The sequence below is a fragment of the Scaptodrosophila lebanonensis genome, unplaced genomic scaffold, assembly GCF_003285725.1.
Source record: "Scaptodrosophila lebanonensis strain 11010-0011.00,11010-0021.00 unplaced genomic scaffold, SlebRS2 tig00000129-arrow-arrow-pilon, whole genome shotgun sequence".
Taxonomy (NCBI): Eukaryota; Metazoa; Arthropoda; class Insecta; order Diptera; family Drosophilidae; genus Scaptodrosophila; species Scaptodrosophila lebanonensis.
Genome location: NW_022060583.1, coordinates 155,929 through 172,430, shown reverse-complemented (window position 1 = coordinate 172,430; position 16,502 = coordinate 155,929). Strand labels below are relative to the sequence as shown.

The 16,502-nt window shown below is 39.1% G+C and overlaps 4 protein-coding genes across 5 annotated transcripts; 2 read left to right on the top strand and 2 right to left on the bottom strand.

Annotated features, from left to right (window-relative positions):
- The first annotated feature begins 7,905 nt into the window (after positions 1–7,905).
- On the top strand, positions 7,906–10,292 carry LOC115628838 (UDP-xylose and UDP-N-acetylglucosamine transporter). The gene is made up of 2 exons (XM_030525080.1): positions 7,906–8,320; positions 8,592–10,292. Exon 2 carries the CDS (start codon positions 8,596–8,598, stop codon positions 9,643–9,645), a length of 1,050 nt encoding a protein of 349 aa, XP_030380940.1. The 5' UTR covers positions 7,906–8,320; positions 8,592–8,595; the 3' UTR covers positions 9,646–10,292.
- Positions 10,293–10,762: 470 nt separating this feature from the next.
- Positions 10,763–12,596, bottom strand: LOC115628877 (myosin regulatory light chain sqh). Its single transcript, XM_030525133.1, has 3 exons — positions 12,476–12,596; positions 11,176–11,624; positions 10,763–11,108 (listed from the first exon to the last, which is right to left on the bottom strand). Exons 2-3 carry the CDS (start codon positions 11,593–11,595, stop codon positions 11,004–11,006), a joined length of 525 nt encoding a protein of 174 aa, XP_030380993.1. The 5' UTR covers positions 11,596–11,624; positions 12,476–12,596; the 3' UTR covers positions 10,763–11,003.
- A 484-nt stretch (positions 12,597–13,080) lies between these two features.
- Positions 13,081–14,140, bottom strand: LOC115628911 (protein transport protein Sec61 gamma-2 subunit). Its single transcript, XM_030525172.1, has 2 exons — positions 14,047–14,140; positions 13,081–13,557 (listed from the first exon to the last, which is right to left on the bottom strand). Exon 2 carries the CDS (start codon positions 13,531–13,533, stop codon positions 13,327–13,329), a length of 207 nt encoding a protein of 68 aa, XP_030381032.1. The 5' UTR covers positions 13,534–13,557; positions 14,047–14,140; the 3' UTR covers positions 13,081–13,326.
- Positions 14,141–14,250: 110 nt separating this feature from the next.
- Positions 14,251–16,051, top strand: LOC115628909 (CCR4-NOT transcription complex subunit 9). 2 transcript variants are annotated; one of them, XM_030525169.1, is made up of 6 exons: positions 14,251–14,384; positions 14,495–14,570; positions 14,634–15,008; positions 15,064–15,258; positions 15,320–15,411; positions 15,470–16,051. In XM_030525169.1, the coding sequence occupies exons 2-6, from the start codon at positions 14,508–14,510 to the stop codon at positions 15,651–15,653; spliced, it is 909 nt and encodes a 302-aa protein (XP_030381029.1). In that variant the 5' UTR covers positions 14,251–14,384; positions 14,495–14,507; the 3' UTR covers positions 15,654–16,051. The 2 variants fall into 2 exon arrangements, with proteins under 2 accessions (XP_030381029.1, XP_030381030.1); XM_030525170.1 differs by having other exon boundaries at positions 14,343–14,384; positions 14,498–14,570.
- Positions 16,052–16,502: the final 451 nt, after the last annotated feature.

The following is a 16,502-nucleotide window of genomic DNA, read 5'->3' as shown; positions in this document are numbered from 1 at the left end:
GTTGCACAATTCTTACTGAAAAGTTAATCGAGCATGTCTAATAAAGAAACCTAGACATGAAGACACAATGAAACCCAGAAAAAAACAAACATGTTATAAACAAGTGGAAAAGCTAAAGTCAGGTGTCCCGACTTTGAAATACTCTGTACATATGTGTAGAAAAATTATGCGTGTCTATGCATGTTTATATGTGTTTGTGGGTGTTTGTGTTTGTCTGTGTGCGTCTCCTGTGCCTGTGCACAGTAGCAACAACAGACATATATGGCTATAACATCCTGTTAAATCGGCATATCATTATGAAACTTGGCATACGGACTCATAATCACTAACTAGAGGAACTTTCTGAATTTCAATGAAAAATTCCAAGGAGGATAGGGGGAATGGAGGGAAATTCCAAAATGCACATTTCCTGCATATTTTCATAAGTCAACTTAGACTAAAATTTGGTGTCCCTAGGTCTTATAGTCTCCGAGATATAGGTGATTATACGAACGAAAAATGAAAAACAAACTTGTATAGAGTACACACTTGAGGCATCTTTGTGCAAAATTTTGTGTCTCTAGCTCTTATAGTCTCTGAGATCCATGTGTTCATACGGACAAACAGACGGAGAGACAGGGCTAGGTCGACTCGTCTTGTCACGCTGATCAAGAATATATATACTTCGTGGGGTCTGCCACGCCTCCTTCTACCTGTTACATTTTCAGCTCGCACAAACCGACTATACTCTTGCATATTTCATGTACAGAGTATAAAAACAAAGGAACCAAGATCAGGGACCACTACACAGTTAATGGCCGCAATAGCCATAGAATTATATGCAGATAGGGCTCTATAAACGCAACTAGATAAAAAAAATTCAGCATTTAGGCAAACAGTACTAAGTAATTGAAGACAGCATTAATTATTTATAAACACATATACCCATATACTATATGTGCAGATTAAACTCTCTATCGTATTAACACTTTGTACAAAGATTTCATGATGACGGACACAGATAATATATCTTGAAGCACCATGTTAGATTACAACATAATATACTATACATATATAAATTTGATAGAAACGATATTATTTAAGAAGTAGTTTTTGTTCTTTAGTCGGAAGCCACAAAGTAGGGTTTTTTATAAATAATTTCAAATATTTACGATATTCGTTTTACAAACGTAGTATTTTTTTTTTGTTATTTGTTATATATTTGTGTGTATTTCTATTTTATTTGAGAATATCTGAAATCTATTATTATTCACATTTAGCGAGTTCAGTCGTAAAGCATTCCACACCTTTATCTTTTGGAATTCTTTGCAAAATATGTTTATATTATATTTCATGTGAGAATCTTTCCTTTATTATCGGACATTATTGGCTTAGCTTTTTACTATACTAGCTCAGCAATAAAAATTACAAACATTTTAGTAAAACTGAACAGGGCAACGCGTTATATACGAGTACTTATATATAGTATAGTACTTAGCTACGTCATAAAGGTCGAAGACCGCTTATGTGAGATACACACTAGTGACTGTCAAATCACCTTATTATAAACATGTTAAACTCAAATATTAATCTCTCAGTATACAATTCTATGTTATCTACAATCTGAACTTGTTTTTTTTTTTTTAAATGTATATACAATTTATTAAACCAGTATTCTGAACTGTCACCTTGATTTTTTTCATTCCACTTACTTTTTTGCTCGTTTTTTACTTTCTTGAAACTTTCTGCACTTGTGTACGGTATTTCAGGACGTATATAAACTTAAAACAAACTATTTGTGATCAATATATTTTTTATTTTCATTTTATTTATTTACTAGAACACTGACAAACAAATGAAAAAGTGACTGTCAAATAAATGAAAATGAGCAGAAAAAAGCCAGAAAACAATGGTGGATCGCTTTGACGAAACTTCACAGAATCACCCACGGGACTCGAATATGCCACAAAATTTTATCAAAATCGGTTGAGGAGTTTCGGAGTCTGTAGCGAACATACATACATAAATACATCCATACTTCCATTTTTATATATATTTATACATCAATTTTGATTTTAATATCATTTTAAAACAATTTGAGTAATATGTTTTACGCTTAGTTAGTCGTATAACGTTTTTAAAATAAACAAAATTATAATAATATTTGTAACACAAACAACAAAAATATAGTTGCAATTAAGAGCCAGTCATGTTTGGATTTGTTAATAAAACGCATTTTCAATCGTTTTAGTTTTTCAAAATTGCAATTTAACGTACTTTATAACGCTTTGCCGTCGCCTACCAACACACAAAAAAAACGATAGTACGCTTCATCGATAGCAAACCGATATGCCGTAGTATCGATGGATAGCGCCATATATGCCATCACCCACAAATTTCGGTTGTAGAACAATAGTTAATAACAAACAATATTGTTCAGTTGCAATTTGAACGCCGTTCGGAGAACATCTACTCGAGTGCTTAAAGTACAAGTGAACTAATAGCAAGAAATTGCTAAAAGGGGGGAGAAAAAAAAAAAATAACTGAAAACTTTGCAACTCACTCTAAGAAAATAAATAAATAAAATTAATTTACTCCTAATTTTGATAGCTGATTTATAAATACTTGATAAATAGTTTGAAATATAAATCAAGTGTAATCCCATTCACATCCACAACAGTGTGTAGGTACCGGCTGGCAGTGGATTAAGGCGAGCTACTATGGCAAGCAGGAGTAGAGCTGGACGTTCACTCGGCAGCACGGAGACGAGGGGGCCTATATCCCGTCGCATTACTCCTAACATTTTTAAAAAGAAGGAGGGTACAGATACAGGTCGGATGTCTGGAGCAAAAGCGGGAAAAAATGACGCGCCAACAAAAAGCGCGGCAAAGCTCAAAACGGTAAATCACAGCATTTCGGAGGAAGTCAAGAAGAAAGATAAAGAGGAAGACTCAAGTAAGTCAGTTAATTCGGAGACAAATGGTTTAAAGGAAAAAGAAGAAGAAGTGGGAAAAAAAAGCGTGAGTAAAAACAATTATTGGAATAACTTTCATTATGAAGAGGCTCATAAAGGCCCTTATGTGGTTTATGTTGACAAGGCTTGTGAAGTCGGGTTGAGAAAAGCCATAAATCAATTTGAACTCACGGAACTGCTATGCTCCAAGAAGATTGAAGGTATCGAAGAGATAATGAAAATAGGGTATGGCAGGTGCAAAATTATTTGCCATTCGGCCGAGAGTGCGAATGAGCTGGCGTCATTGCAAGTGCTTGCAGACCGTGGTTTTGTGCCTAAAATATTTAGGCATTTCATAGCCAAGGCAGGCATTTTGTTTAATATCCCTACGCATATGTCTAACGAGCTACTGATGGAGCTCTTGTCAGCGGATATTCCAATATCGCAGGTGGAAAGAATCTTTAAAAGAGACTCGAATTCAAAGAATCTGGTCCCCACTATGAGAGTCAAAGTTTGGTTTAAGGGACACCAGCTTCCCAAAGAAATTAAATTTCTTTACACAAAGGTGGAGGTGCACCCTTATATTGAGTTTCGGCAATGCTTCCGTTGCCAGCGCTTCGGCCATATGGCCAAGCATTGCAAGGGAGCCGCGCGGTGCTTCAAATGCGGCATGGAGCACGAGAAGGGAGTTATTTGTTCAGCCATTGCATGCGCAAATTGTAAAGGGGAGCACATGGCTACAGCTCCACAGTGCCCAGCAAGGCAAAAGGCGTATGCAATACAAAAATGTATGGCTGTAGAAAATCTCTCTAAGCAGGAGACTAGGAAAAAATTTCCATCTCTATTCGAGAGAGGGGTTCCAGAATTGGCAAATTTGAGGGAGTTCCCACATTTAAAGAAGCAAGTCGACAAGTCGGGCACCCGCGTGCACAATAATTCAGATGTGGCAAGAGAGGTGCATGCCATATCGCCTTTCGCCGAAGTGGCCAAGAATGGAGGGGGGAACGCCTCAAAACAGCCAAAGCAGAATAAAAATCCGGTTAGAAATGAAAATCGCAATTCGGTCATAGACTCATTGGTCTCAAACGAATCCTTGCTGCAGGAAAAGTTTGTTTGGCTGGGGAAAAAGATTCTGGGCTCCTTAACGGATCAGAATAACAATAATGGAGCTGGCCCCCCAAGAATATTCTGGGAAGAAATAAGGGACTTCATAAACGCCACGAACGCAGAGCTAGACGCCAATTCAATCAGAAACGCGTCGGCTCTGGCAAATAATAATTAATATGAAGATCCTACAGTATAACATTCAAAGTTTGACTTTCAACAACAACAAACAGCTTTTAAATATGTTCCTTATAAATAATAACATTGACGTGGCAATTCTTGCAGAAATTTGGGTGAGAGATAACTCTGAATGCAGCATTCCGGACTTCAATTTCTACGGAAAACCAAGAGAGGATGGATATGGTGGAGTAGGAATCTATGTCAGGAAAAACATAAAATTCAAAATTATTAATATACAAAACTGCCTGGAGTGTATAGGAATACAAACACTCAACCTACAAAAGAACATAAACCTATTTGGCATATATGCAGCTCCTTCGACACCAATCTCCAACATAAAAAATGGAGTTAAGGACATTTTCGCGTTCGCGGCCTCTCTGAACAAGGCATCCCTAATTAGCGGAGACTTCAATGCTAAATCTACCACATGGGGTAGTCCTACTAGTGACAGTAAGGGACACAGCATTGAACGGGCCGCCGCGGACTCCGGTTTTATATGCTTAAACAATGGCTCTCCAACTTTTTCTCGTGGTCCAGGTCACGGGTCAGTCTTGGATCTGACCTTCTGCAACTTCAGAAGCCAGGAAGTAAGATGGCAGACTTTAAGCTGCAAAATATCCAAAAGTAATCACCTGCCGGTCATGATCCAGCTGGACCCATTAACCACAACAACTAATCACAAAAAAGTACTGCACAATAGAATCGCAAGGGTATTCTCTAACAGTGAGTTCTCAGATCTGGACACACTCAATGGCAATGTTCGCTCAATTATCAAAGCGAACACCGTTACAATACCCAGCGACAACAAATACGTGCCGAAGAAGTGGTGGGATGAAGACGCAAACAGGCTGTTCCGCCTTAGAAATGCGAGCAGAAGGAAATTTTACTTTTCCAAAAAACTATCAGATGCGGAAAAATTAATGGAGGCGGAAACAAAACTGCAAAGCCACATTAAGAACTGCCGTAGAATAAATTTTACCAATTTCTTGAGCGATATCACGTCAACGCAGTCATTGTGGAGTGGTGCCAAGCATTTAAAGTTTTACAAACAAATAAAAAAGACAGCAAATACATGGTCCAAAGAGGAAGACGAGGAGTTTTTACAAATAGTAAAAGACACACCAGGCACATCAAGCAATCCACCACAGAGACTGTCTCAAACAACCCAAAATATCACGCCAAACAGTTCCTTAGATTTTGAGGACTTCATTTCTTTTTTGAATACAAGAAGCCCAGCATCGGCATGCGGTCTGGATGGCATATCATACCGGATGCTGCAGATTTTACCTAACGCCAAGAAAGTCCATATATTTAAAATACTGAACGGCATATGGCTCAAAAGGATCATACCGGAATGCTGGAGACATATACGTCTGGTTCCGGTTCCAAAAAGGAACGCAGATACCGCACTTATACAAAATCACAGGCCGATCTGCCTTCTGAGTTCACTTTTTAAATCAATTGAAGGAATAATTAAAATTAAATTTGAAGTTCACATCGCCGGCCGAAGCTTACTGCCGGACAGATCGTACGCTTTTAGGAAAAACCGATCAACCACCCTATGCATCAACGACCTGGTAAACAAGATTCAATGCCTAAAAGCCGAAGGCTTCCAGGTGGCAGCGGCATGTCTGGACCTGCAAAAGGCGTTTGATTGTGTAGATATCGATATCTTGGAATACAAGCTGAATTGCATGGAGTTCGATATGCACCAAGTTCAATGGATAATTTGTTTTCTTCGAAGCAGATTCCTTATAAAGGGCTCTAGCAAGGTGGAGATAAATAGAGGAGTCTGCCAAGGCAGTTGCCTGAGCCCAACTTTATTTAACATATACACGGCAGGGCTCCATAAGGTCAACAACCAAAACTGTCAACTTTTTCAATACGCTGATGACTTTTTCCTGGTGTGCTTTCACAAGAAGCTAGATGATGCCGTAGAAATACTGAGCAACAAGATACAAGAATTCGGAAGAGAATGCAGCGAAATTAATCTGACTTTTAACCCATCCAAGTCAAAGGCCATCCATTTTAGCTCGCACAAAAAGCAACTTAATATTCTATATCAAGGCACTTTCATAAATGAAGTGGAGCAAATCAAGTACCTTGGCCGAATCATCTCGGCTAACAATTCTGCGTGCAGTCATGTCAATCAAGCCATCTCAGAGGCCAACAGAACATGTGCCTTTATTAGGCTGTTAAGCGGCTGCCAATTTGGGGTCAGCCCTAAACAGGGGGTTCTGCTACACAAGGCTTTTTTTAGGAGCAAACTGGAATATGCATGCTCGTCCTTCAGCAATCTGACTAAGGCAGCTCTAGAAAAAGTCACAAGAAGTACAAACCTGTACCTTAGGAAAGCTCTGGGGCTTTTAAAATGCACGCCGGTCCCGGTAATATACCACATGGCGGCTGAGCTTCCTCCCAAATACAGATACAAATTTCTCACAGCCAAGGAATTGGCGAAAGTCTTTGCTTTTAACCTGCCAGCAGGTGACACACTCATGTATGGTCGCGAAATCAACACCAGCTACTCGAAAGTGTACAATGAATTTGCAGACATTTTCAATCGCATAGAAGAAATCCCTTTAAATCAGGACAAGTGCGCCAAAATTAAAGGAGACCTGGATTTCTTCAAGGGCGCTGCGAGAAACAAGAAATCAATAGACACAATAAGCACTCGTCTTATTTTTAATGAAAAGGTTCACTCCCTTAGGCGCGGAGGTTTTAAGCTTTTTTTCACAGATGGATCGGTCACCGTAAATCACTCCAGCTCAGCCTTCTTACATGAGGAGTCAGGGCACATTGAAAGTTTTTTCACGGACAAAATCCTGTCGTCACTCTCCGCCGAACTTTTAGCTATCGATAAGGCACTAGATTTCGCTATTTCACTGGGCATACCACGGGTAGCATTCTTAACAGATAGTAGAGGCAGTGCTCAAATACTGACTAAGCCATCGCAGAACAATTACATAGCTCACAATATAAAGAATAAAATTAATAATTCCAGGATAATGGAGGTAGAAGTGCACTACATACCGGGTCACGTAGGGCTAGAACAAAACAGCATAGTGGATTCGGCAGCAAAGAAAGCACCAACAGAAGGTACGTTCATGACGGTGAAATGGAGCCTGAAGGACGCGGTGTGTACTATATACAGGAGGATTCATCAGGACTGGGAGAGGGAGTACTCCAGCTTTGCTGCAGAAAAGGACAGAAAATACTGCGCACTCTTCCCGGCAACCGTGAACAAGCCTTGGTTTCAGAACGAAAATTGCAAATTAAATCCAAATAATATCAAACTAATGAACAGACTTATATGTGAAAACTCATTCGACAAAGTCACTCTATCGAAAATGCACGTTTTAAATGATAACATATGCAACAGCTGTAACGTCCCTGACAGCGCAACACATGTTATTTTTGAATGCACAAAGCACAACACAGCTCGTCAACGTTACACATCACTAGCAAAATACAACAATGTGCACACTTTTTTCAAGCAAGCGGCCACAGCTGAGTACAATTCACTGGTCAACTTTATAAAAGAAATCAACGTAAAACTTTAAAGACAAGCAAACACTACGAAATAACCCGCGTGGCATTTTCCACTTTACCAATAAGTGGGCGGCCAAATAATCCCACAATACCCAAGGGTATCGTGGTAACTTAAAACCAAAAAAAAAAAAAAAAAAAAAAAACAATATTGTTATGCCGATTGTCAAGGGAGGCGGTTAGGTTACCACTCCAATTTTACCGATCCGCTGATTGAGCACAGACCAGCTGTTTGTAGTCGGCAGTTACTACAACCTGTGGTTAGCGGCAAGAGGCTGAGAACATTGAAAGAACGTGCGGGAGCGTTAATATATGTGTGTATTAATTTCAGGTTTTGTGCATAAATGTGTGTGGGTTTGTGCTCGCGTGCTGTTTATTAAGCAATTTATTATTTCGTTTTAAAATGTACAGTGTGCGCCACATCACGAAAATCCAAAAATAAAAGTAGAACCTAAAATACGACAATAAAATTACTTAACCAGTGGCTGAAAACGCTGTGATTTACAATTTGGTAATAACATTTAACAAACCGTCTCTGACTAAATCAATTAAAAGGTGAGTGCAAATATGCAAATCATGCCTGCCTTGCACCGTGTCACATTTAACTGGCCTTGAGCCAACAATAGAAGCGTTGTTGTCTCCGAAAATGTGTGAGCATGGCATTACATTATCAAAAACACATGTGTAAATATATGGCAGCGGACTCTTATCTCGAACGTGCTCTCGAACGCAACCTGCCAAGTAATGCTGACAATTGAGACCAAAAATTAGGGGACGCACAAAACGCATAACAAACTAATAAAGTTTTATTGATTTCCTCTTTCAGCAAGATGGTCAATTTAAAGGCGGTGCTAGGCATGCTGTTCGTCTTCATTGGCTGCTGCAGCAATGTGGTCTTTCTGGAACTGATCATACAAATTGATCCTGGTGCCGGCAACCTTATAACCTTTTCGCAATTTCTATTCATAGCGCTGGAGGGGCTAATTTTTACATCAAAGTTCTTTACGGTGCGCCCGAACATCAAACTCCGGGACTATGTGGTGCTGGTGGTGTTGTTCTTTGGGGCCAACGTCTGTAACAACTATGCGTTTAACTTCAACATACCTATGCCGCTGCACATGATCTTTCGATCTGGCTCGCTGATGGCGAACATGATAATGGGCATTATATTGCTAAAGAAGCGATACAATCTACGCCAATATAGTTCGGTGGCCATGATAACGGCGGGGATTATATTGTGCACTCTAGTGTCCAGTGGCGATGTAAAGGATAACACGCACCCCACACTGAAGGTGGATACATCATTCTCGGACTTCTTCTGGTGGGGCGTCGGCATTGCACTGCTGACAGTTGCGCTGCTCGTGACTGCCTACATGGGCATTTATCAGGAGGTTATTTACAAACGCTACGGCAAGCATCCTCAAGAGGCTCTTTTCTTCACTCATATGCTGCCTCTTCCCGGATTCTTGATCATGTACAACAACATTGTTCAACATCTGGGAATCGCCGTGTCCTCGGAAGCTGTAGCGGTGCCCGTATTGGGCGCCCTCGGTCTTAACTTAAAGTTCCCGCTGATGCTCTTCTATTTGGTGTGCAATGTGGTCACACAGTATGTGTGCATCAGTGCCGTCTACGTCCTGACCACGGAGTGTGCCTCATTGACAGTCACTCTGGTCGTTACGCTACGCAAGTTTGTTTCCCTGCTCTTCTCCATTATCTATTTCCGCAACCCATTTACCATCAATCACTGGATTGGTACTGTGCTCGTCTTCTTCGGCACCATACTATTTGCCAATGTGCTGGCGCAGCTGAAAGATGTGTATGAAGCGCGCTTTGCCCGACGCTTCAACACTGCGCCCCAACCGATTAAAACCGATTAAGCCTGTGAACGGATAGATGATAAACGAAGGATCCGACCTGTTTGTTACAGCCATTTTTCAAATCTGCGTATAAGCCGCATAGCTTAATTAATTTAGCTTTGATAAAGCTGTTGCAAATCAAATTTTAGAGGCCATTTTGACAAAGTTTTTTATGCATGCATTTTGTATACGTTTTAGTTAATTTGTTGTAATTGTACATATTGTAAATAGTTAAGCGAAAAATGTCCCATACATATACATATGCCATCAATATGGTGGTCCCAAGGTCACAAATCAATCGTTTTTTAATGAACACCCAAAACCAAAGCAAACCTTGAAAACCATTTCAAGTCGCCATGGTACATTTTAATAACCATTGACGATTTCGCAATCAGATAAAAATCCTTTTAATATATAAGATGCAAAGAATTAATTTTCTAAAAATATTTGATACGTGTAGGTAGCATTGTAGATAGCGTACAAATGCAAGGTAGTAAAATAAAAATTGTTAAGTGCATGCCAGAGAAACTGAATAAATCAGCCCTATTAATAGTTTCAATGTAATATACTAAGAATGCAAATGTTTAGTATAAAACGAATTTGAGGAGGAGCTGTGTTTTCAAAAAAAAAAATGTGACTAAAATAAAAATTAAGCAGAGCTTACAAAATCTATACGCGTTTTTCTTCCGATGCATGCTCTGGGCCCGATAGTGACTGGATGTGAACCAATTTTAAATTAACTAAACGAAATGAGTGCTACATTTAAATATTCTTTGATTTCAATATTTATTATTGTTATGTGAGATGTTGTAGAATAAAATAGTACACTCGAACAGAAACATGGATTCAAAAATTCTCAAGACGCATACATACTTGTATGTATGGCCAGTTACATACTGTTGAAGGTCTGCAGTGCCTTGGAACATTTTTTATGTATTTACATACATACATATTTAATAACAAATATGTTGCGGTCTCACTCGTGCACACTCTCTATCTTTCTCAAACCGCTTGGGAATTGAGGTCAAAATATGTCTGAGAGCAATTGTTAGTGTTTAACTTGTACATATGTATGTGTACATAATTGCGTGTGCTTTGTCAAGAGTTTAATTTATGTATAAACAAATTATATGGTATGTATATAAATTCACATATTTTATTGCCACAATATCGTAATATATATACGTGTATATTGGAGTTGGTAAATTTAAAATGGGTTAATACTTCTAAAAATCGGGAAAGTATGTTATCAGCTCAACGACAGTGAAGGCGCTTCATAATACAATGCATACATAATTCTAAATGCTTAGTAAGTACACAAAAGGGTAGCGAGTAAAAAAATTAAATCATGTATGCAGTTTGGGCATTAAGGTGGAATACTACTGCTCATCCTTGTCCTTAGCACCGTGCTTTAGAATGCGTGTAAATTCGAGGTAGTCGAACAAGCCATTTTTAATTGGTGCCTCGCGATACATTTCATCAACCTGGAGGATAAAAATAACAAACAGCATGATTTGGTGAAAGCTTAAGAACTTGTTTTGTTATACACACATCCTCATCCGTGAAGCGATCGCCCATTGTAGTTAACAGCTCACGCAGGCGATCCTCGGGCAGCACACCCATATTCTCCTCATCGAAACAACCGAAGGCATTCTTGATCACATCCTCGGGATCAGTGCCTTGCAAACGCTCACCGAACAGCGTTAGGAACATGGTAAAATTAATGGGGCCCGGCGCCTCATTCATCATGCTATCCAAGTAATCATCTGTGGGATTTTTGCCTAGCGAAGCCAGCATGTCATGAAGATCCTCCTTCTCCACAAACCCATCACGATTTTGATCAATCATATTGAAGGCTTCTTTGAATTCGGCTATCTGTGCCTGATCGAACATAGCGAACACATTGGAGGTGGCACGCTGGGCGCGTTTTTTGGTTGTAGCACGACGGCCGGCGGTTTTGCGTGCGGACATGATGGCGTCTTTGGGTGATGTGTGTGGATCTGTGTGCGAGACGGGCATTAGTCAATTTATTCTGTGTGCATAGGGGTGCAGTGTAAGCTTGTATATATGTATGTAAGTATATAGTAGATGAATATGCCTATGTATAGTATATGCATAACTTCTATATTTAGCAGTGCAGCGGCGAGTCGATCAATGTTGAATTTTCAGACGACTGTGACCAAACTATGTCAACATAAAATAAATACACACACATACATACGTGTGTATGTTTGCACAGCTCAGCGGGCATTTGTTAGTTGACTCATTGCCACCAAATGGCGAAAATGACAACGTCGATGACAACAACAACAACTGCAAAAGCAACTGTCGTTGAAGCTTTAAGAACAACATTTACTCATGTGTGTTGTTTATCAATGCTGGCTGATGAGCTGCGGTTGGATTTTTGGCTCAATAAAAACATACACACATATGTATGTATGTATGTACATATGTATGTGTATTGGAAGTAGACGGAGACACACACAGCTACACATTCAAAAGCGCACTTAATTAAATGCCATAAAAGGCATTAAAACAGCAACCACAGCCAAGCTCTGTGCCTTACAATATGTACATAAATATATGCATTAACATTTGTACATATACACAAAATGTATTTATATACATACATACATACATTTGTGTGCATTTGCTGACATTTCTCTTTGGCAGCTCCCTTTAAGACGCGCCCAATTATGGTACAATGTACTTCATTTAACGCACTAACTTCTTCAAAAATAAAATGTTTTCATTCCTTTTACACCAACTGACGCAGTAAGTTGACTCATGCACAGAGGTTGGCCATTTTGCACTTGAGTTTGTGTATGTCTTGTTTATTATTCATACTTACAGCAACCAAAATTGTTATTAGTGATGTTTCCGCAACTTATGTGGCTCCACAACTGCAGACCGTTGTGCGTTATTGTTTGCACAAATGATAAATGCTTGCGAGTGCTGTATAAAATAATAAGAGCTGTTTACGGGCAGTGACTTTTTCACCTACTGACTCAAAATATCACAGGTCGCAGTCGCAAATTACGAAAAGTAACCGGCACAATTGTAGCCCTACATCTGTGTGCCGATAGCCTGCGATTTTTTATGACCGTTGCTGCATTCTGCACTTCAATCACATTTTCGGGTGTATGAACATAAAACAGCAAACACTGCAAGTTGATACTAGTGTTCCCGTATACATGATTCCATAGTATGGGAAAAATATAAATATCACTCATCGTCGATGGTGACATAAGATCACGACCTTAGCAAGCACCAGCTGTTCACATTCGTATGCTTAATAACACTGGCTTACAGTGCTAGCAACTTAAACCGCCATTTGCCCAATTGTACTTTTAATAAACTAATTGGTTCCATATGAAATATTTGAAAAATTGTTTTTATTAATAGAACTCCTTTAGTGCTCGTTCACATTTAACAAAAGCTACAAAACACCTCAAGTTGTTCAATTTCAATTCTTTTTCGGTACGTATACTTAATAACTAATTTTGTTTGTAATCATAATTTATGAATGGAATTTTGAACACTGCAAACATTTCACATACATGAAAATCTGGTAAATACATTCGTTGAATGCACATAATCTATAGATACAAAAAAAAGTTGTTTATCCGTGAAAAGTACGCTAGTTAATGATGATTATTGTTTTGCTCGCCACCGTCATGGCATCCTCGCTTATGGTTACATTTACGAGCCCACAATAATGTTGTTGATGGGAATGTGTATCAGCTTAACGAAGAAACCAATGAAGCCCATAATGCAGAAACCAATTGCTGTGGCAATGGCAATCTTCTGGAACTCCTTGCGATCGGGCTTTGTGCAGCGTTTGACGAGACGAATTGAATCCTTGGCAAAAGCACGTCCAGGCTCAGCGAATTTTACTACTTTATCCATGTTTGTTGTTGTTGTAGTTTAGAACTGCAAAAGTAAGAGAATGTGGGTCAGATTTCCTTTCAAAACGATAGTCTTATAATCGGCGTGTTGTTAACTAGAGCGCGAGCGCTGCTTTCACATTGACAGAGCGGCAACCCAACAACAACAGCAACACACTAGCGACGTGGCAGACGACGTCACAGGTGAATTTCTGTTGATCTTCGGGTCAGAGTAACCTTTTTGCACTTTAAGGGCTCTTTTTGTACGCGAAGTATTTCTATTGCATTGATTTGTTTTTCTACAATTGTAATATTTAAAGTTCGTTTCTTGTTAATTAGGTTGAGCTAGCTCTCCGCAGGTGAAATCGGTCGGCCTTTTCGTAGTTGTTTTTTGCAGTTTGAATTGAAGAACGGAAAAAGAAATAGTCCTTTATGTCTACAAGCGCACCTATTTTTCTTCTGTCTATTTTTTTAGCTTTTATTTACTACAACGTTAAAAATACAACACACAAAAAATTGTTAAAATCTAACACACCTCTGCTTTCTTCAAAAACGTCGACACGAATGAGCTACGAATACTAGTTTGCTATGCTTCGTGCCTTGTCGTGGACACGACTTTGCTTTGACAGTACAGCTGCAAGTCCACGTCAAATGTCAAAACAGAGACGCATTCACTTATCGATACATTGTATCGACTACAAGCCTGGGTATTGATAGAAGCCGACTCCCAGCATTGTCAGCTGCTTTTCTGTGTATAGTCGACATCTTGATTTTCGGCACAATTGCAAAAATTTGTAAGTAACTGTGCAAACAATTCGGGGCGTACGCAAAAGGCGTTGCTGTTGTTATCATTCAGTTGCTTGCCTAAAAGATGTAAGTAAAAACCCTATCTGAAAGTAGAAAACGGCGAAATCGTTGCATATTAATGCTACAGAAAGAGCCAGCGCCATTTGAAAATTTCATTGATGGTTTTTTCACCTTAGAAGCTACAGCGCAATGAGTGCACAACCTAGCCCCTGCATTAACCCTCAGCAGCAGCAGCAAACTGAGCAAGAGAAGGTATGTATTTTAGTTTTAATGTTGTAAAGGAGTAAATTGCATAAATAGTTAAACGTCTCTTAGGTTTATCAATGGATCAATGAACTGGCAAATCCGGACACCCGTGAAACCGCATTGCTCGAGCTGAGCAAGAAGCGCGAAACCGATTTGGCGCCCATGCTGTGGAACAGCTTTGGAACCGCATGTGCTTTGCTTCAGGAGATTGTCAGCATATATCCGTCGATTATGCCTCCTACCTTGACGGCTCATCAATCGAATCGCGTATGCAATGCATTGGCGCTGTTGCAGTGCGTAGCTTCACATCCGGAAACGCGCACAGCCTTTTTACAAGCTCAAATACCGTTATACTTATACCCATTTCTATCAACTACCTCAAAGGCACGCTCCTTTGAATACTTACGCCTGACCAGCTTGGGTGTGATTGGCGCTTTGGTTAAAGTAAGTCCCATTAATAGCTAACTATGCATATAATTAATTTCTGTCTTCATTCAAGACTGATGAGCAGGAGGTGATCACTTTCTTACTTACTACTGAAATTGTGCCATTGTGCCTGAGCATCATGGACAGTGGCTCCGATTTAAGCAAGACTGTAGCTACATTTATCATACAAAAGATATTGCTCGATGAATCCGGACTATCGTACATTTGTCAAACTTATGAACGCTTCTCACATGTTGCCATTACTTTGGTAATCAATTAGTCAAAGCAAAACAAATTAAAGAAAAACTTAAAATATTTCGTATTTTCAGGGGAAAATGGTTATTCATTTGGCTAAGGAACCAGATGCTCGCCTACTAAAGCATGTGGTGCGTTGCTATCTGCGCCTTTCCGATAATACACGGTACGAAAATATACCATTATTGTTACATGAGTTTGTAAACTAACAATTTTATTTGCAGTGCTCGCAAAGCTCTTGGTCAGTGCTTGCCGGATCAGTTGCGTGATGGCACCTTTTCTTTGTGCCTTCAGGATGACAAATCTACGAAGTTATGGTTGCAGATGCTCATAAAGAATTTAGATATCGGCGCTACTCAACAACAGGCCGATCCACGCCAGATTGGCATGTCCCCATTAGGCTCGTAAGCGCGCCCATAAAGTCGCCCCCGTTAATATACTCCCAACACAGTTCTCTCTTGAACCAATCGCTCGCTCTATTGCTAAAAATGCACAGAACAAACAAAACACACACAACATTACTAACAACAAACAAACTGATTATTTAAATAGGAACGTGCATACCATAAATAGAGCTTTACTTAATATGTAAGGCCGCATTGCCGAACACGCAATTATCATTATGAATAAGTGCTATACTACACTTCTATACATATAAAATAACATGTGAATAACACTAGTATTAAGATTTGTTGAATTGTTCGTATGCCAAAGCTAAAACACCACACATGTGTGTAATCTTGATGCTGCCTTCACGATTTTGGATGCGAAACTTGAATTACACTGTACGAAAATCGAGAAACTAATTTAGACAGCTATGTAAATTTTTAGCAATACGTTTGGTAAGCTTGTCAAAATTTGTATATGGTCCAGGCATAAATGTGGTATGCAATCCATTAATATTAAGAAACATGAGGAAAAAGAAACATGCTCTGTTGTCGAACTTAAGAAGTTAACAGATTTAAAAAAATAAACACAAACGATATAGTATATATAAATGTAACGAATATCGTGAACAACCGAATAAAACAAATTAAAAAGTAATTCTTAAGCAGTTGTTTAACAAACTAGAAAAATTTAAATACTTTAAATATCTCGAAAACTTGTTTCGAACAATGTAGGTCTTCTTTTGTTAACCGTATGGAATAAAAGGCATTAGAGTAACTTTTTTAACACTGTTTTTCAGACTGCAGAAATTTAACAAATGGCATTTAAATCAGAAGTGAAAATTAAATAACAGTGAAGCCAAAACAATTT

What these genes read in the sequence shown, in the direction of transcription:
- LOC115628911 (XM_030525172.1), bottom strand. Translation starts at nt 13,533, where the DNA reads ATGGATAAAGTAGTAAAATTCGCTGAGCCTGGACGTGCTTTTGCCAAG.
- LOC115628877 (XM_030525133.1), bottom strand. Translation starts at nt 11,595, where the DNA reads ATGTCCGCACGCAAAACCGCCGGCCGTCGTGCTACAACCAAAAAACGC. An exon ending in ATCGCTTCACGGATGAGGAT is followed by an intron (nt 11,109 to 11,175) that starts GTGTGTATAACA and finishes TTTATCCTCCAG; the next exon opens with GTTGATGAAATGTATCGCGA.
- LOC115628909 (XM_030525169.1), top strand. Translation starts at nt 14,508, where the DNA reads ATGAGTGCACAACCTAGCCCCTGCATTAACCCTCAGCAGCAGCAGCAA. An exon ending in AGCAAACTGAGCAAGAGAAG is followed by an intron (nt 14,571 to 14,633) that starts GTATGTATTTTA and finishes AACGTCTCTTAG; the next exon opens with GTTTATCAATGGATCAATGA. An exon ending in CACATGTTGCCATTACTTTG is followed by an intron (nt 15,259 to 15,319) that starts GTAATCAATTAG and finishes TCGTATTTTCAG; the next exon opens with GGGAAAATGGTTATTCATTT.
- LOC115628838 (XM_030525080.1), top strand. Translation starts at nt 8,596, where the DNA reads ATGGTCAATTTAAAGGCGGTGCTAGGCATGCTGTTCGTCTTCATTGGC.